Below are 21,037 nucleotides of genomic sequence, written 5' to 3'. Positions count from 1 at the left end.
TGAAAGAATCCCTAACACATGCTTTTTTGAATATTGTTCATGCTCATAACCCACAGGATTTTGTTGGAGTTGCCACTAGACATTTGGCTTGCTTTTGTAATTCATGCATTCATGGCCATTGGAATATATGTCTCAACAAAGCATACGTTCCATGCTAGGAATACCATGTCTTGCAGCCTTTGGATGATTGCAAATTCCTTTCTGATGAGGAAGATCCACACAATGAAAAATCATATAAGGGACATCATGATGTGTTGAGCAACACATTACACATTGGTGACACATTTCCAATACAACTAGATGCCGCAACCAAGATAGACAAATCTAATTTTCACCTCATCCAATGTATTGCAAAGAAGGAGTAGATTGAATATGATTACATGGATGAATTGTATAACGATTTTTTTAGAGGAACATATGTCATAAAGGATTTTCATTATAAGTAGATAGGTCCATGTATTCCTTTAAACTCTTGACAAACATGCCCGAAGTCCACATATTATCACATGTTGTACAATCTATCAAGATACCCATGGAGCATATCCAAAGTAAGAGAAATCTATATTGTATCACTCTAGAATCCTACAAGTCAATCTATAATAGCATGTCTTTGGCCTTGTGAATGAACATTTCTTGCTTTTGGTCCTTATTATCATTAATATGAATATGAAACTTAGATAAATAACTCAATTCAATAGCTATATTAGAATATACAAGTGAATTTATGATAGTCCCTACTATAGTCTTAGAATGGGCTTGATTGATGCTTAACATATCCACATTTTTGTTATAATTGTCCCATGATGGTTACACCTCCAAGTGTTTGCTAGTTAACAGTCTTGTATGATAGTAGTTACTGTGTGCTACTAGATAACAATTGTTAGTATGCTATTTAAGGGTTATGGTGTAGATGCCAATATGCTAATTTGCAATTGGATTGCAATTACCTACATGATTGTTAAGTAGATTTCTATGGGATGTATGCTAGTTAGCAGGTCTATGGATGGTATGGTACTCAATAGCTATGTCTTAATTAGTTGTCTACTTGCTAGTTAGCATTTGTTGACTACATGATTTTTAGTAGCTGTATATGGGCCGTATGCTAGGTAGTAGGTTTGTTGGCTTTATGATAGTTAGTACAAATGTATGTTAATTAGAAGCTATGTCTACTACGTAGCATCAGCTTGTTTGTATGCCAATTAGTAGACCTGGACAAGAGTTGCCTACATGATTGTTAGTAGATGTCCATGGGATGTATTGTTGAGATATTTGCAATCACACCTAATGTAGCCTCTCTGTATGAGGTAGTTTGGACTGAAGACATGCAGGCTACAGGAATCCCATATGCACAGAGAGGGAAAACTGCTACCCATCCAGCAACTATAAAGCATTGTACTTGACTACCACTTTTCATATGGAATGAATACAATGTCATGATGCTTTGTATTTTTAGTTAAGTGTCTTGTCTTTGTCAGTCCTATACAAGATTGTGTTTATGAGTCCAAGTTACCATCTTGGAACCTAATTCACTTGTGTAACAGTTGGTCTTCAGTCCTTGGTCAATGTCATCATGAGTTCACTCTATGCCTACAAGCTGCCATAGCCATGCTCTAGATCTACGTCTTTCACATGGTATCAGAGCCCAGCCGGGCATGTCACCACTTCTTCAGCTCTCTTTCGTTGTCATGTAGCTTGGCTTGAGCTCAATCCCCAGCTCAGGACCTCATCTCCCACTTCTTCTCCTCACTTTACCTACTTGGTAGCCATAGCCAAGCAACTTGGAGCTTTCATATCTCTCTCTCTTTTTTTTCTGTGGTCTGCTTTCTTCTTCCTCTCTCCATAGTGCCGGCCATGGCATTCCTCTAATATCTTCTTCCCACACTTCTTCTTGGGACCTTCACATCCATTGCCCCCCTTCCCATGTTTGGATCTCGTTGATCTACGCCACTTTACTCGAGTCGCTTCCCCTCTCCTGTACACCATGAGTACCGAGAAGGAGTGTGAAAGCCATGTCTACATGGCCAAGCTTGCTGAGCAAGCGGAGCGACATGATGCAATGGTTGTGTCGATGAAGAAAGTGGTCAAGCTTGATGTAGAATTGACGGTCAAAGAAAGGAACCTACTGTTTGTTGGCTATAAGAATGTCATTGGAGCTCATCGGGCTTCATGGAGGATATTGTCTTCCATTGAGTAGAAAAAAGAAGTAAAAACCAATGAACAAAATGTTAAATGGATTAAAGAATATCATCACAAAGTGGAGGAAGAACTATGCAAGATCTGCAACGATCTCTTGATGATTATTGATGAGCACCTTATTCCTTCATCCACCACAGGAGAATCGACAGTGTTTTATTACAAGATGAAAGGTGATTACTTCCGGTATTTGGTCGAGTTTAAGACAAGCAGTGAAAGAAAAGAGGTTGTAGATCAGTCTCTTAAAGATTATTTGGCTGTATCAAACACAGCAGATACAAATTTGCCACCTACCCACCCTATTCGACTTGGACTAGCTTTGAACTTTTCAGTCTTTTATTACGAAATTATGAATTTTCTTGAGCGGGCATGTCATCTTGCTAAGCAGGCCTTTGATGAAGCTATAGCAGAGCTTGATACACTGAGTGTGAAGATTCATACAAGGACATTACATTAATAATGCAACTGCTAAGGGAAAACTTGACTTTGTGGACGTCAAACCTTCAAGAAGGTGGAGGAAGACATGGAGCTGCCTATATCCAAATGCCATCAATGTACCCATTTGAAGACCTTGAAGACATGAAAGTGCAAAAGTTTGAAGACATTTTTGCTACCTCAAAGTCTGTACCTTTACTTGATGGGGACCATAAAGATAAGAATTAGATGACTAATGCAAGAAAAGTCCATGAAAATGATGACCATGAAGGAAAGATCAAACAGAAAAAGAATAAGAAGAAGAAGCAAAAAAATCATGAAGACTCTGAAGCCAAGCAAAGTGAAGAGCAAGTACATGATCAAAAAGAGCAAGCTGGACTACATCGATATCTGCAATGAACAAAGTATCTATGTCAAAAGAAATGCTAAAAACCACAAGGGTCTCATGGTCCTTGATCCAAATTTTTACTGAATTTTTTAGCCTTGTAATGTCCAGCCCAAATGTCTTTATCATAAGCTTGTAAACTCCTCATGTAGCCTTGTACTATAGCCTATGTAAGGTCCTTGCTACAACCTCTGGATGTCCATCATGTTTTGTGGTACCTATACTTAGCCTTTTCTGTGACAACCTCTGGTGTTTTTCCATGTTTATGGTGTGCTCACACTTTGTAGGTGTTGCTTTCACTAAAGCCTCTACACACTTTGTACTTTCTGGTTGTGATTGAGGAGGGGTGTTGAGATATTTGCAATCACACCTAATGTAGCATCTTTGTATAAGGCAGTTTGGACTGAAGACATGCATGCTGCAGAAATTCCATATGCATAGAGAGGGAAAACTGCTACCCATCCAGCAACTATAAAGCATTGTACTTGACTACCACTTTTCATATGGAATGAATACAATGTCATGATGCTTTGTACTTTTAGTTAAGTGTCTTGTCTTTGTCAGTCCTGCACACGATTGTGTTTATGAGTCCAAGCTGTCATCTTAGAACCTAATTCACTTGTGTAACAGTTGGTCTTCAGTCCTTGGTCAATATGTCATCATGAGTTCACTCTATGCCTACAAGCTGCCATAGCCATGCTTTAGATCCGCATCTTTCACATGTATGCTAGTTAGCAAGTTTGTGAGATGTATAGTAGTTAACAGATATATGTGTTAAGCAACAAGTTTTTTGCTTGCTAGCTAGCTTTGATCCTATTCCAAGAAGTGCAATGTCTCATAGAAGGGTGGTTTGGCTTTACGTCTCACATCTAAAAGGTGTAGATTTGGGTAAAAGCATGGTTAGGTGGTACCAAAAAGCATTGTCATTGACACTACTTTTAGTAGTTGATATTAGCTATTTTATGTATAGTGGATGCATTGCTCATAAATATACTTAGACTTTTCAAAACTTTTATTGTATTCAGGTACTTTTCAAATATTTGGTTTTTTGCCTTGGAATTTCCTTTGCAAAATTTTGAGCATAAAAAATAACATTTTATGAACCATGAAAATAGTGGAATTTTGGTATGAACCACAAAAATAGTGGAAATTTGGTACCACCTAACCATGCTTTTACCCATTTACTTTAAGCTAGTTCAAGATGGCAAAATGGTAATACAAAAGTTTGTGCAAGATATTATGTGTAACAAAAATTAGCCGAGAAATTAGCTTTCCATGTAGTAACATATAGCTTAGCTAAAAATATCATATGCTTAAATTGGCTTTTGATAATAGCAAAGTTATTAATATACTTTGCTAAAAAATAAGATTCCTTAGTAATGCTTACTATTCAAAAATCAACACAAAACTAATTGTGTGCTAAAATTTTGATTATGGACTCATATTAATATCCCATTCTTATTTGTGCATATCCCTTTTTTATTATGGATTCATATTAATATTATCAATACTCCATGGGGAAAACATACATGAATAAATTTGATTGATACAAAAGCACTCCTTGTTGCAGGGACATTGAAGATTATGTTACTTACAATCACAACTTCAAGACCTATGCTCAATGTACACACCTTTTGAACACTCTATATTTTGTGTTTATGACATGGTGCACAAGCACTAGCCAAAACATGTATAGGGTTAGTTTGCTACACATAAAAGAGGGTGCACAAGCACTGGTCTAAACATGTATAAAGTCCCTTAGGCATACATATAAATTGGTGCACACGCAATAGCAAGAACATGTATAAAGTCATATTAGTGTACAAGTGTGTACATCTACTAGCCAAAAAATGTATAAAAATACCTTGATGGCAAATATTTTGATTTGAAAATTCACTAATGTACCACCATTCAAAACGTGCTTAGACTCTCATCATCCACTGGTGTTCCCATTTGGTACTATTGACAATTTCCTAACAATTTTTTGCACTAGGCAATTTGCAAGTCATAGCAACACATTGTCACAAAGAAGCCCTTCTAGTTGAGCCTCTATCAAGTTCTTTACTTTTGGCACGATCAAAAAGTAATAACAATGTAGAATTTTGATGCACTTATATGCAGAATTGTTCATAATCACAATGTTTGCATGGTTGAACATAGGAAACTCTGTCCATAAATCTATTAGACACTTGAATCTAGGAGCTTTAATTGGGAATGGTGTTGAAAGTATTCTCTAAACTTTATAGCGAAGGGTACAAATCCAAATGAATACTACAAATTATCAAAGCACCACATTAGGAATGTAGTTGCTCTTGGAAATATGTATAGGTGCTCCCTAGAAGTTTTTTTGACCTCCTATAGGTGTCTTACATGCTTTGAAATGTTATCAATTCTTTTGTAATGGCTGAATTGTACGCCATTCTGATCTAGGATGAGGGCCCTACAATCCTCCTACTTTGGGGGTTATTATTGCCAAAAGCCTTCTATGCGCAATTGTGCAACACCTAGTTGCCTCTCTATTTATGTCTCTTCGATTGGAAAGGTTTTCTTTCTTTTCTTAACTTTTAAAAAAAAAACATTCTACCTTGGGGAACAATATTTTCTTCAAAGATATATCTTCTATTGTGATTCTTGCACATAGAATTCCAAAGATAGTATGCAACAAACTACTCTTACCTACATAGGAGCCCAAAGAAAGGATTGGGGGCATCCACACAACCTTCTTGGAACCATCACAACCAAACTCCACTACAATATAGAGATATGGAGGCAACTGCATCACTTATGTGACACCAATATCAAGAAAATACTTTCATGTGAGTAGAGTTGCAAGACTTAGACATTATTATCAACTTAGAAACACATTGCTTAAAAACAATAAGAGAACTTTTGGTAGAACAATTTGACAACTTGTGATACAATAGACAGGAAGATGATCTTATATCTTTGGAAAGTACAAAAGCACCATCTCTATGAGGTAGATAGATAGAAGGATGAAAAGACAAATAAATAGAATCAACATGTAGCAAGACAACTATCAGAGTTTTCTACAAGCATGAGCTTTGCCAAATTTTGTAGAGAGCTTGGATCATTGTTGCCTCATAGCCGTTTCCCTAGAAATGTGGCCTAGAATATGGCACAATGGTGAGTCATCTCAAATTTGTGCATTTTTTGACATCTTACCACTACAACTATGCATATCCAACTCCTGGAGGACAAAATTAACTTTCTCATATCCACAATCAGTCTCTTGATGCCATCCTCCTCATGGATGGGAGGTTCATTTCTTTGACCCTTTGCATGTTGTACCACTTTTGGTGACTAGGACAACTCTGTAGGGGAGTCCTTTGGCTCTTGTGTATGATCTCTATGCTTTAGTGATGATGTGGGAGAGATAAGCTTGATAGGTCCAAATTCCACAAAGAACCCGTGGAGGCTAATCTCCACTTATTTAGGGGATAAGACAAAGGCCTTTTATTCTTATAAAAGAGTTGCATGTCAGAGGATGTGCAATGACCAAACACAACATAAATAGGGTAGTTAACATATGACAAAAGGAAATGAATAACATACGAGACTACTAATATATATGCTCAACATCATATTTAGCATATATGCTAGCTATTAACTAGCTAACATGCTAACTTACATGTGTGCTACTTGTTAACTAGCAAACGAATATGCTATGTAGCATATATGCTATTTGTTAACAAGTTAACATATATGCTAACTAGCATAGTTAGCATATACCCTAGTTGTTAACTACCTAACATGCGTGCTAGCTAGCACATATGCTAACTATTCTCAAGCTAATCTTATGCTTTCTAACATATAGGCTATTCGTTAACTATCTAACCTATATGCTAAGTAGCATGTACATGTTGGATGTTAACAAGCTAACATGTCAATTGTTAACAATAGTTAGTACACATGCTAGCTAGCATGCATGCTAAATATTATCAAGCTAATATTATGATTTCTAACATATAGCCTATCTGTTAATTAGCTAACCTATATGCTAAGTAGCATGTACATGTCAAGTATCAACAAGCTAATATATCAACTGGTAACAAGCCAATATATGAGATAAGTAGCATACATGCTATTTGTTAGCATATATATTACCAATAGCATGACATGAATTAGCCTTGTATGTACAAAAGCTAAAAAATTCTCATAACTATTATATATTAATTTATTGTTGATTATCATTAGTAATAGTACTAGTGTCCTCCTAGTGTCTAAGTTACCAGTGCTCTAGACCACACTTTGTTGCGTACTTGCTCTGGAATTTGCATTGAAAAACATGAAGTTACACAATGCATCCTTGTAGCGCAAAGGGATGCAAAGCATATGGCATGGTAAGTGTGCTTACATGGCATACTACTAATAACATCGGGGATAAAACAACACAAAATGACACTCTACATATAGCACATAACAAAGTTATGCTACCTTTGTTAGTTGGCACTAGAGAAGTTGTTGAAGGAAAGAAGCAAGGTGCTATCAAAGTAACCAACCTTTATCATATCATTGTGGTCTTCTACAAATATCTCCCATGTCGATATTGTGGACTTTCTTGAATGGACCATGATTAGGATGAATTCCAAGACATAAGATCGTGCAAATGAGTCATTGATCTCCATGTTAATGGGTCTTTTTTGGTAGACGAAGTTGTAGAACAACATCACATCCTCAAACATCCTTGGTAGAATACTATTGCATTTGATTTGGTGTGCCCTAGGATCCTTGGTGTGCTTGAAGACTAACAACCAATCAACTTTAGGCATGCCAGGGTCATTCGGGGCTCTCAAATCTATGCCTTTATTTAGAAGGCCATAAGCTTGGTTGAAGTTCTATTTGGTGTAGAAAAATGTATTCTATCATGGGTAGTGCACTTTAGGAGCCCTCCATCTAGCTGTGAAGGGGAGAAAAAAGATTGTCTAAATCAATAGAACTAGTTTTTGACATTGCATAGGTGCTAGCTTACAATGCATAAGCATAGGTACTAGCTAGCAAGTAGTCTAAATTTTTGACCAAATGAGTCCCTCGACCTCGCCCTGTTTTGCATGTCGATTGATGTATCCAAGTAGATGATCTCGGTGATTCTCTATCCTTTCTTAATGATTGTGTCTCGGTTTTTGGCCTTTTGAAGCCTAGCTCAATTCCACTAGAGCCTACTATTACATGCCTTTTCTTTACTTGTTGGCATTTGTTTGCCATGCAATGAGAAAATGCTTTTTCTTATCAAATGGTGGCACCCACAGATGTTCCTACTTAGCTTTAAGGACCCAATAGATTTTTTTAAAAAATTATGTGAGACGTCAATGGATTATCGATGTCCCACTTTACATGCTATTGGGCTATCATGAATTAGATTCCCATCATGTAACTGAGCCACTAAAAGGGTTAACTCTTTTTTCTAGAATTCTGAATCATGGGAGTACCTACATCCAAGGCAAATAACCTTCCTTTCTTCTTCCCTTTTGCAATAAATCTACTAGGCCTTCCATTTTGAAATTCCTCAGTGAAACATCCACATGTATTGAATCTCACCTGCATTCCTTGGTCTGCCATTTGACCTATTGATGCTAAGTTCTTAGTGATTGTAGGTACATAAAGTACATCCCCAAGCTTATTTTCAACTCCATCTCTAGTGACAAGTGGCACACTACCAATATAGTAATTTTATGCAAAGTGTCATCCCCAATAGCCACATATTATTCATTGTGCATTTGTTGTTTTGTGTCAAACCAGTCAACATGATGAGTCATGTGATTCGTAGGCCCTGAGTCCAAAAACCAATCATCCACACTGAGAGGGTGTGAAAAATTATGTCTATTCTTCCAAAAAACCAATTGACTTATATTATGTGAATCATGCTTTCAAAATTTTCAAACAAGTAGAACAAGCATACTAGGTCAACCTGCATAACCCATAACTTTTGCGCCCAATATCAAATTGTTGTATTCTATAGCTCAAAACAAAGAGGAAATGAGAATTATAGATTTGAGGGTTGATTTATTAGTTTTTAGTTATCTGTTATACAAAAAACAAAACTATTCCAGTTTGGGCAATAGTTTTGGATATCATTTCTTCTCCAATTTCAACTTCACAACCCAAGGCACTTGTCATGTGTAGGGAAGGGACTTGTAAAAATCCAACCTAATTTTAATACATACATTCTCTTTTTAGTTTCAAATCACATTTGAATGTCCATACATTCTCTCCTTTTGTCTTATTATACTTGATGTAAATTATTAATTCGTTTCACCTAGTTTTACAACTCATTATGATTTCCACAATGTTATTTCAACAAGTAATAGATATCACAACCTAACTATTCGCACATGTTTTAGGTTTAGCACAAGCATACCTATATCCTAATCTATGATGTGATGTGCATGAGTGACTTCATAACCAAAGTGTCCTTTGGTCTAGCAAAACAGAACCAAAATGTTGCACTTTGTAAGCTCAATTTTTGGACCATTGGACATAGTCTTATTTGTTCAAGGGTTCAACAGAGAAAACATAGAAATCCATAGCTATCTCTCACTTAGCCTACTTACAAATGCACACAAATCTAATGACTTGATGCGACGTAGAGAAAAAAGTTACCAATTCTTACCACGTTATTGTCATTTGCATTAGCAAGCTACACACCATCATCCATGTATGTATTGGCTTACTTGCCTCATTGCTTTCATTGTTATTCGCACACTGGAGAGGAGTTAATGCTACGAGTGAGAGAAGATGAAGAGATGGAGAAGAGCTTCATATTGCATCACTCACTCCCTCACACACTCAACATTACACACTATTGCTCAAGTACCCAACTCATCATGAAGGGAGGGAGGTGAAGAGGAAGAAGAGAATAGATGAAGCTTCACAATCCATAAGTCCCTTGCTCCACACACTCTCCCTCATTGCCTCTCCTTCAGTCTCATACACTTGGACAATAGAATAACAAGATAGATAGAAATCAATATTGGCACATACATTAATAGATTCTTATATTCTTTTTCATCCTTTATATACATGATTTTTAGGGTTAGGCTATTTGCATTCCCCTTGGCCATCTAGCCTTTTTGCCACCACATGGTTGGTCTTCCCTCCTTTTTCATGTGCGTTATTTTTAATGCAAAAGCTAATTTTTGTACATCCTAGTCTTATGGTGCCTTTTGTATACGATTTGCATAGGAGCGATCCCAATTTGAGCCCTCAATAAAATATCCAATAATACAATAACTTATTTTCAAAAATTATGAAGGCTTCTTGCACTTGTAGTTAACAACAGTTGGACATCAATTAGTGCACCTACTCAAGTTATAGATATCTATCTAGTTATCTTTCTAGTTAGCATGTTCATACTATGGACCGCTTGTACATTATTATGTTATATTTAGCCCTTATCTTTTGTAGAGTATTTTTTTGAGGTAGAGGAAGAAGAAAAAAGAATAGGGTTTTCAACTTCTTATCTTGAGTGCATTCTTTGTGTGTTGTGTGTCTTACAAGAGCTCAACTCTCTCTCTCTCTCTCTCTCTCTCTCTCTCTCTCTCTCTCTCTTTTCAGTACCATCTACTCTATATGAGCTACAACTACCCCCTATCTTTGTACATATGGTGTTAGAGTTAGGCACAAGGCTTTGTTGCAAGTCATCTAGTCTTGCTTGACATGTTTCTCATTTGAAGGGGCACTACCTACATGCTACAACGCTAGCTACACTATCATTGACTTTGATCTCTAGGCATTCAATTTCTTTTCAATTCTCCCTAGTAGTCTCATAAAATGCTCCATAACATGCTTTGCAAACATCTCCCATGCAATGTTATGATGCATGTGGTGGGATCTTTCTTGGGAGCTCCATATCACTCATATACAAAGAGTACTACAAACTTGTGAGCAATCTTAATATTGAAAGAGAGTTTGATAGACCTTTTAGAATAAATATTCACATTCTTCCATGTACTACAAATACAATATTGTATGAAAATGTTTGAAATATTTATTTATTATATAGCGAAATACAATTAGTCACTTGGAATTGGGAAAGTTTGCAAAGAAAATATTTTGGTGGAGCTTTCATTCTAAGATCATCCCATTCTCTTTTTGGAATCCATCTCTAGTGAAGGAAAAGCACCTAAGCTTCATGTGACAAAACTTTTCTATCCCAAAAAATTTCATCACCTTAAAAAAACAATTTAGAGGTCATACATGTATCATGAGAGAAAACTTATTGAACATTGCATGCTCTTGAGGATTTGATCCAAATATCTCCAATGTTACTAGTATACTTTCTACTTACTAAAGCAAGTACCTTTTTGGGAGTGCATTTTCATGGAGTTGCCTTCATTATACTATAAATGGAAACAAGAACTAGACATGACAAAACAATAATATGTTTGAGATCCTTCCCATTTCTATCCATGCGTTTGAGATCCTTATGTGCAAAAGTATCTCCAAAATTTGAAGAGAAAGAGAGAGAAATGTTAAACATTGAAAATACCAAGACCATGGTATTCAACCTTGAGAGTCTAATATTAAGTAGTTTACAGTATAATCTTCTTGCAAATCTTATCACAAAATCATGGAAATTTTGCATATACTACATCAAATGCTAATATACATGCAATTTTAATGCATCTCAAAATATGAGATCAAATAGTCTCAAACCTCAATGATCTTATGGTGGAGCAAATGTGGCATGGCATCATGATAATTAGATTTTGTTAAGTTGTTTCTTTGATCACACACATGGAAATTCTTTATTATTTCTTTTTTTTCCCCATATCTATTAGGGAAACAAGGCAATGAGGCTTGTCAAGAGGAGGGGAGACAAGGGAAGGGCAAACAAAGGGACGATGAGGAGAGAGGGGAGACAAGGGAAGGGCAAACAAAGGGACGATGAGGAGAGAGGGGAGACAAGGCAATGAGGCTTGTCAACAGGAGGGGAGACAAGGGAAGGGCAAACAAAGGCAATGAGGCTTGTCAAGGGGAGGGGAGACAAGGGAAGGGCAAACAAAGGGACGATGAGGAGAGAGGGGATGATGATACTACCTCCCTAGACAATTTATGACTTACATGTATAGTATATAGTAGGTAGCATGTTCAATATTACATGCCACAATAGATGGCTTCAAAATCATGTGAATATGTTAATTATATATTTTCAAATTATTTTGGTAGTGCAAGCCAAACTTAACAGCTTACATTTTATCTATAGAATCACAATATAGTTTGCATAAACATATTTGTATATAAGATTATTTTGGATATTTTTGTGCAATTTTGGGTCATTATGCAATTTAAAAATGTAAATTAAATAGGATTTTTCCATGTATTAGTGAATTTATAAATGTGCTTGCATTGAGCTTGCATGGTAGTAAAATCATGCATGAAAGTGTACTTATAGTTGTAGTTACTATATGTGATATACACATGATTTTAGAGACAACATTTAACATGAAAATAAACTCATTGATTGGCATGGTTATACATTTTTTAGTCTATGTCTATTTGGTCGTCTACAAGGCTAATACATTATAGTGTTTGTTGGCATCTCTCTCTCTCTCTCTCTCTCTCTCTCTCTCTCTCTCTCTCTCTCTCTCTCTCTCTCTCTCTCTCTCTCTCTCTCTCTCTCTCTCTCTCTCTCTCTCTCTCTCTCTCTCTCTCTCTCTCTCCACCATGATTCATCACCATCATCATCATGTCTCTCTTTCTCTCTAACGTGTTAGCATGGTGTTAACTAGAGTCCTTTTGTATTTCTGGCTCATAACACTAGATTTCAAAATTCTTTGAGCCCAAAGGCAAGGGGATGCTACCCAAATAAAAATCTTTAAGCTCGAAGGCAAGGGGAGGAAATAAAGAACCAAGATAATAACCCTTGCATATTTGATGATTTCATCATACATCATAATGGTGTAACATTGTATGTTGCTCAAGAGGCCCCATCTTATAAGAGCATAATTTTACATTGCTTAACTTGTCCTATTATACAAAATGATAATAACGCCTTTAAAATAATTATCCCCAATGATCATGTGATGAGTGGTTGAATTGTTAAATATATGTGCACCTTCATGTATGCACATGTAACTAAACTTAAAATGGAATTGCTGAATTGTTTATGCAATCACAAGAAAAATGCAATCAATAAAGGAATTTTTAAAAATAATTGCTATGTAACCAATAAATCAACATTTCAAAATGCATTGTTCACATAAGGGTACTTAAAATATAAGGCTGAGTGGCATAATCCAACTAAATTTCCTTGGTAGAACTAATAGCTTTTCAAATTGTAAATTTATATTTAAATCTGATTTTTTGTATCAAAGGACTTATTGATATATGACTTAACAATATATCATAATCTTTGATGGTTTTTGTAGGCCTTATATAACTTGTTTAATAAGTGGCTACATAGCCCCAATCATGTTAGGAAAACTCAAAAACCCAAGTTTAAGTAAGTATAAGATTCAATGAATATCATAACACAACAACATGGTACAAAGTTTCTTAATGTGTGGAATAGAATATGTTTCACACGAATGGATATTTGTGAGGGCAATATCCTTTAGTCTCTTTGGCCATTGATATCAAAGGCATTATATCCTGTTTCTATACTTTGTTGTATCATGATGCTTGTCCTATGCACCTTGTCATGAAGCTCTTGTGCTTTTTCTGTTTTCACTTCTTCAACCCATCGTTGTAAATCCTAGGACCATGCCACACAAAAAGATCACATTAGACTTCATGATTAGGCTTGCATTTGGATGTACTATTTTAATCTTGGGATCATGCCACACAAAAGGATCACATTAAACTTCATGATTAGGCTTGCATTTGGGTGCACTATTTCAATATCACCATTTAAACAAGTTAAGTGCTAGATGAGATTCTATGTAGATGGCTTACCCTAAGTGTTTGCACCAATTTTTGTTCAAGTTGCAAGAGAATCCGCTTAACATGCTCATTTTCACTCTGTTTGGACAAGATACCATCCTTTTGGGATTAGAGCAAAAAATATTTGGAAATTTTAACAAAAGTGACCTTTTGCAAGGTCCAATTAAAGGTTATTTATGAAAATCACTATGTAGACCACCTAAGCATCATGTCAAGTGCTGTGATATATTTACTAAATTATCTCTAAATTGAGCATTCTTGCAACATCAAATATTACTTACATTGTATAATCTTCCATCCTCAATCTTCTCTATTAGCTTTTGTGTGCCTTTGATCATCTTGGCCAATTTGTTCTTTACACCAGTTATCTTGTAGGGTTTTTGTACTTCTTTGATTTTCATTATAGTCTCTCCATTAGTCCCTTGCAATTTTTCACTTTGCCAACTAAATGGTTTTGCTTCCCTTTCGGGTTGCAATTTCCTCCTTAGCTTCAATACTTTCTCGTGCAAATTCTAATTTAGCATCAATCCTAAAGTCATTGGTCCACCAAAGAATGATTGTACTTGTTCTCAAGAACTATAGATCACTTTAAAGGAAATTCTAAATGACCCAAAAACAAGTCAACAACAAAGAACTAAAATCTACACCAAGTTTCTACAAGTCTTAAAGAATTAATCACATAATAAAATTTTTGACCTCAATATACCTTAGCAGATGCAGAACCACGCTTGAGATTTTCGACCATGTCCTTCAATTCCTCTTTAAGGTATTGCATGTAGATCCCTTTTCTTTCTTCTTCCAAAATGATAAGAAACAATTCCTTCATACTTTTTACATGAAATTTCAGGGTCAAGTTTGCTATGGCTTCTTCAAGTTGAGACATGAGCTTTTGATTATTGGAGCTTCGAGGCTACATGCACAAAATTTGGCACGCTCAAATGACTTGATGTCAAGGAAACTAAAGATAGGTTTAAGAGAAAACCTTGGTGAATAGTTGGTGGTATCTCACTCCAGGTTGAAAACTTTCTTTGAGCATCTGAAAAAAAAAACCACTATGATTCAATATAAGGCCATCTAAACATGATTGAACGTTTTATAATTTTGCGATATAAACATATATAGCATTTAATGTGTAGTGTTGAGGACATACCTACTTGATGAAGTTGCCCTCGAGCAGCTTCTCGTGAGCGTGTGGCATCATGGTACATGAACATGAGTTGATCAAATTCTTGGTGCTTGTTAGTCACAGTCCTTCCCATGGTTTCTAGCTGGCTCAAATTAACAATGAAGGAGAATGTTAAATTCAAGAGAATATCAATTTATTCATGAATCAAAAGTTCAAATCTAATATTAATTAAAATGTCATTATAACACAAGAATAATCGAAATGCAGTGTGGTTATATCAATTATACTATTGTTGTAATATACGGTAATGTCAATCAAACTATTGTTGTAGTACAAGATTACTCCAAATATATGGTTTGCACTTTTCTCATAAAATATTAGATAAACACAAAGTCATATTCAACCAAAACCTAAGGACATGCTTATACATGGCTTATGTGTGGTGACATTTGTTGGATGAGGTTATTCTAATATAGAAACGACTCCAAGAACTATAAATCCTTTGGAATGTAACACCCTATTTTAACAATCTCTTGGGCTTTGTTTATCACTTTTAAAGTTCTAGGTTATTTAAAACTATAAAGATAAACTATGAAGATGTGCCAATGTGGTAGAAACATGCAAAATCATGAATTTTTTTTGGTAGCTCTTGAAACAAGCTACCTTTGTATGGATATAAAGAATTTTGAATTTTTCATCATTTAGTGTTGAGTTTTTCTCAAAGGAGGCACTCATAAAGTGCCTAAGCTAGATGTCCCACAGATGTGAGCTAAATGTTCTCACACTTAGATAGTTCAGAGATACACAAGAAGTTTTAGAAATCAGATGAATTCCCACTATAATTTCCACATTATGAATTGTGATAGCATTATAAAATTATGTGTACCTAGCTAGCCCCCTGCCCCTGGCAGCCCCGTACCCCCAACTACACCTAGCTAGGTATGTGGTGCCGTGTAAGGAGAAGCTCATGATATTGAACATTATAGGGAAAAACAAAGGAAAAGAGCCCGTCTTCCCACATGGGAAAATGTGAGAAAACTTCTTAGTGATAGCCCATAGATGTGATGATTGTGATCTAGATTCCAAAAGTTCTCACATCTAGATAGTCCATAGATGTGAGAGCCAAATGTTCTCACACGTTAATGTGGAGACTCGAACATCTCTAGAAGAATAGGAGAATTGGGATGAAGTGTGGAATATAGATAGAAGTACCTGCGCATCGAAGATGGTGCGCTCATCGAGCATGGGCTGGAGTTGTTGTCGGCAGGTGCGGTCCAAGGCGCGGACTTTCTCCAGCTTCTGCAATGCCTCTCGGACCTCACTTGTCAAGGCCCGTTGCCGACGCAAGGGCGGTGTGTTTTTGTCCAATACGTCCATGAGGTCTATCACAGCCATCTCTGCGTCTGTGGAGGCTGCCGCCAACTGCATTAATTAACGAATCTTACTGAGGTTGATGGAAGTACCCACAAGAGACCTTAGAGTTGAAAGCATGCATTGATTGACATGAGAATACGATACATTAGTCAGAGACATGGCGACAAATCGGATGATACATTAGTTAGAGACATGGTGACGAGTGGGATGATACATTAGTTAGATACATGGTGACAAAACGGACGATACGTTGGTGAGCTTGCAAAATATCGAAATTCCACATGAAATATGGTTGATGAGCTGCCCATTCCATTCAATTTCCATGACATGAACTATGGTTGATGGGCTGTCAATGGATGAAAATACGACAACAGGATTGAATGGGTATAATTGGTAACAACATATTGAGAGCAGTTACCGTCCTGGTCTTGGCCCGGGCGACCTCGAGCTGCTCGTTGTGGTATTTCTCGAGGGAGGAGACGCGGCGCTGCATGCGCGCGAGGTCGCTGAGGCCGAGCGCGCACCGCTCCTTCTCGCGCAGGGCGTTGAGGGCACGCCGCAGCTGACGGTTCTTTAGCTTCCCCGCCACGATCGCCGCCCGGTTCCGCCTTACCCTGATCTGCGACGCCCGCATGTAGAACTTCCGCGTCAGGCCTGCAATATTTTTGCAGCCACCGGCCGCGCCCCCCCTTAATAATCCACGCTGTAATAATAATAATAATCGATATGACATCTTTCATTCATATCCGCATAGATTGACGTATTACTTAATGATTTGAACAAATAGCTGTGCATGCATGGAGTACTCTCATGTCGGCCTTTGAGAATTAGGGCTCCCGATCGACACTTTGTTCAGTAAAACACAGAGAGAGAGAGAGGGAGAGAGAGAGAGAGAGAGAGTGTGTGTGTGTATGGTGTTAGGGGGTTCCCGATACTGACTCAGCTTGTTCATTTTTCTCTTCACGTCCTCGCATCGCTCCCATGCGTCCTGTTCGTCTCTGCGAGCTTTATCCATTCTAGTCTGATGATTAATGATCCCTGACTACCTCTATCACTCACCCCCTCCAATATGCCTTCCAATCGTAGCAATTCGCGCGATCAGGAACAGGAGAACGACGAGAGAGAGAGAGAGAGATTCAGAAGGTTGCGGCCTCTTTTCGGTTGACATCAATGGCTATGGCATAATATGGTGATAAAAGCACGTAAGGCAAATGCAAATGTATTGGAAGACTTGCAAGCTATGGCAGAATATGATTTTCCCTTTCGGATATATGCTTTAAGTTACATTGAAAAGTACGTATAGGTTCTTAAGCTTTGTAACTCGGCAAATTGCAATGCCATTAAGGAATACTTTTCCAAGTTAAGGTATCTCCAAGTGCATTATCCAATTCGGGTTAATATTTAATCTAAGCATTGCAGTGTCTTGGTCCATCTTCTTTCTATCATGTTTAGATTGGCTCAAGTAAATACCCACGTAAGGGTCTTGTAGTTCGTCATGAGAGTGAACTTTCTTTCGAGTAACATAGACATAATAACACACTATAAGAGAAAGGCCCTATAGACGCGCACTGTACACATGAAAAAGCGGGCACGTTTATAAGTGCGTGTATCAGCGCATCTATTTACGCTAGTATACAGAATGCGTCTATATATCCATGTTTATAAACGCGCCTATAGATGCGAAAATAAACATACATATTTTTCATTTCTCATAAAGTCCCTAAATATGACCTAACCTCTTAACAACTAGTATTTGTTTGAATACATTACCAACTTTACTTCTTTTTTAGTATTACAAATATACATCCAATCATTCAAAGCTAATTATATATGTGTGATTTCATGTCCTATATACATCCAATCATGCCCTATACAAATGTGATTGGATAGGGCATGATTGGATGTATATACGACATAATTATACCTGGATCATAAGGACATGATATACATGTATATACGACATGATATACATGTATAGGGCATACATGTATAGGACATGATATACATTACCAACTTTACTTCTTTCTGAGTATTACAAATATACATCCAATTATTCAAAGCTAATTATATATATGTGATTTCATGCCCTATATACATCCAATCATGCCCTATACAAATGTGATTGGATAGGGCATGATGATTGGATGTATATACAACATGTTGCATCTATTGTGCACTTAACCTAGCCATGGCTAAAACTTATAGATCAAAGGTTGACTTGTGCATGTGCAATATATATATATATATATATATAGAGGAGAGAGAGAGAGAGAGAGAGAGAGAGAACTGATCAATACACTCACATGTCTCATTTGTTGTGCACTTAACCTAGCCATGCATAAACTTATAGATCAAAGCTTAATCCGTGATTCAAGGGAGTACCCTCACTTTTTAGGGTAGTCCCTTGATTCTCATTATTCTCGAGGAATATACATCACAATCAATACAATCAAAGCAAAAGCAAGACATGCATGCCAATTCATAGCATGAGTAGATTGATGTAAATCAGTTGGCTTGTGCATATGCAAGCTATTCCAATCATGTCAAGGTGCACTTATAGCTCACATGTAATTTTAGATAAGGTGGACCACATGTAGCCAATGTGCACATGTCCTCTTTTCATCATCTTTAGCTAGTGTGTCCACTTGTTGGTGACTAAAATAGATCACTGTAAGGATACTTTGCAATACCAACAAGCCATCTACAAATCTCTTATCTATGAAATGTATAAGTAAATTAACTTGGTTAATTTGATGAGGTCAAGTTTTCCTTCCATGGACAGTGTGGTTGGCTATCTACTTCAAGGTTATGGGAACTTGCAGAAGTCAATGGAGCATCCTAAAAATGACGATACTCTAATTACTATATCAAGTCACTTCATGTACATATCTTTGATTGATTGATGGATAATATGCCTTTCTCTATCTCTTTCATATACACCTTCATTGCATTATCTCTCTCTAGCTAAAAACCATTCGTGCTTTATCCACCTATTGATACTTGCATGCAATTGCAAGTGGGATGGTCTAGTAAGTCACCGCATATGTGCCAATTAACTTGTCAATGTGTTATCTCTTATCCTCAAGCTTTGTTATATATGTCACCACATAGGTCAATTGATTTGCTAGTATACCATCTCTTATCTCAAGATTTTCTATATATTTCACCAGTATTCTCAATCAAAAACATCATATCAAGCATATCTTGCATTAATCAAGCAAATTGGCCAATCCAACATAAATGAAATTGTATGAATAGCAATGTAGATCAAGATCTTAGCTTAAATCAATGACACCTTTTTGCACAATATAAACTGTTAGAGTTTAACTACAATATATAATGCTTGCAAATAAGAAAGAGGCTTGATTTATTGGACCACTATGCACATACAATCTATATATGTTATATTCGCTAAATGCATCCATTGATACTTACAACATGGAGACAGACATTTTGATATTGAAAGACTAGGAAAGTCATGTCATGTTAATCCAAAAACAACCAAAAGCTAGCATCTAATCAGTTTAATTGTTACTGCGCGTATGTCAGTGCGTTTAATAGGTATTATCTGCGCATATACACATGCAATTACATGCGCTTACAGACGCGCTACGCAAATATTAAAAAAAATTAAAAAAAGTTGTGGCTTTCTTTTCAAACCTGTGCTTTCTTGCGTTTTTTGCGCTTTTTCTGCAGTTTGAGCTCGACATCACTACTCATGTCTATCTATCACTTCACGAAGACAATGAGGAAAGGAAATAAGAATAAAAAGTGGACAGGAGGAAAGAAGAGCCAAAGAGTAAAGAACAAGAGCCAAACAGCAAGGAAGAGAAGAAGATTCAAGCAACTTACCAAGGGAAGGGAGAAGGAGGACAAGGAGCTTACAACCTTGCCGCCACCCATCGGAACAAGCAAAGAAGGTGAGTTCTTCTTCTCTCTCTCAATCTTGTTTGCTTTCTCTGTATGTTTCTCTCTCTCTCTCTCTCTCTCTCTCTCTTTACATGCTATAGACTGTCATCTATGGAGGTTTTTTTGCGTGTTTTTAACCAAGTTTGAGAAAAATGGTCCGACTGTGCATGTCTGTTAGCGCGTCCAGATGACAGTGTAGACACAGGTATAGACGCGGAAATGGACGCGCTGACAGACGCACACAGAGACGCAGATATAGACGCAGTATATAATATGTTTTATTTGCATAGGGTAATATGATTTTTCTTGTGTAGATGTGGAATCCTGGATCTTCCAGCACTGATCCTGAGTTGGAACGCATGAACAACATCTTAGCAGAGTTTTCTAGAGGTGTTAGTAGCTTTTTTGGAGGTTTTCCAAACAAGGAGCAATTCATGGGGGAGATGACCAATTATCTTGGTCGCCCTCCCACTGCAGAGAAGGTTTTCAGTGTGATGTTTGGGACACCTATCACATCTTTGCCTAGCACTCCCGCACAAACACCAAACCTTGGCACACCTCTACTAACAGGTACTCCACGCACTATGCATACACACAGATTAGCTGATGCACAGGGATCAACTGAAGTACATGGATCGGCCGAAGCACGTGCATATGCAGAAGCACATGCATCGAGTGAGGTAGAGGGTAGTGCCCGTCGAGGGAGGAGGGAG

General features: G+C 37.0%; 1 protein-coding gene and 1 pseudogene across 3 annotated transcripts; one reads left to right on the top strand and one right to left on the bottom strand.

Annotated features, from left to right (window-relative positions):
• Positions 1-1,981: 1,981 nt before the first annotated feature.
• Positions 1,982-11,921, top strand: LOC148019866 (14-3-3 protein 7-like; annotated as a pseudogene).
• A 1,561-nt stretch (positions 11,922-13,482) lies between these two features.
• LOC148019865 (uncharacterized) lies at positions 13,483-17,595 on the bottom strand. 3 transcript variants are annotated; one of them, XM_087700843.1, is made up of 9 exons: positions 17,355-17,595; positions 16,834-17,069; positions 16,254-16,463; positions 15,070-15,183; positions 14,898-14,951; positions 14,622-14,825; positions 14,197-14,427; positions 13,928-13,993; positions 13,483-13,727 (listed from the first exon to the last, which is right to left on the bottom strand). In XM_087700843.1, the coding sequence occupies exons 1-9, from the start codon at positions 17,428-17,430 to the stop codon at positions 13,587-13,589; spliced, it is 1,332 nt and encodes a 443-aa protein (XP_087556969.1). In that variant the 5' UTR covers positions 17,431-17,595; the 3' UTR covers positions 13,483-13,586. The 3 variants fall into 3 exon arrangements, with proteins under 3 accessions (XP_087556969.1, XP_087556972.1, XP_087556971.1); XM_087700846.1 differs by lacking the exons at positions 14,197-14,427; positions 14,622-14,825; XM_087700845.1 differs by lacking the exons at positions 13,483-13,727; positions 13,928-13,993 and having other exon boundaries at positions 14,215-14,491.
• Between the last annotated feature and the right edge of the window lie 3,442 nt (positions 17,596-21,037).

This window comes from Lygodium microphyllum, chromosome 19 (assembly GCF_053477565.2).
Source record: "Lygodium microphyllum isolate KBCC chromosome 19, Lygodium_microphyllum_v1.1.10, whole genome shotgun sequence".
Taxonomy (NCBI): Eukaryota; Viridiplantae; Streptophyta; class Polypodiopsida; order Schizaeales; family Lygodiaceae; genus Lygodium; species Lygodium microphyllum.
This window is presented reverse-complemented; position numbering and strand designations above follow the sequence as displayed.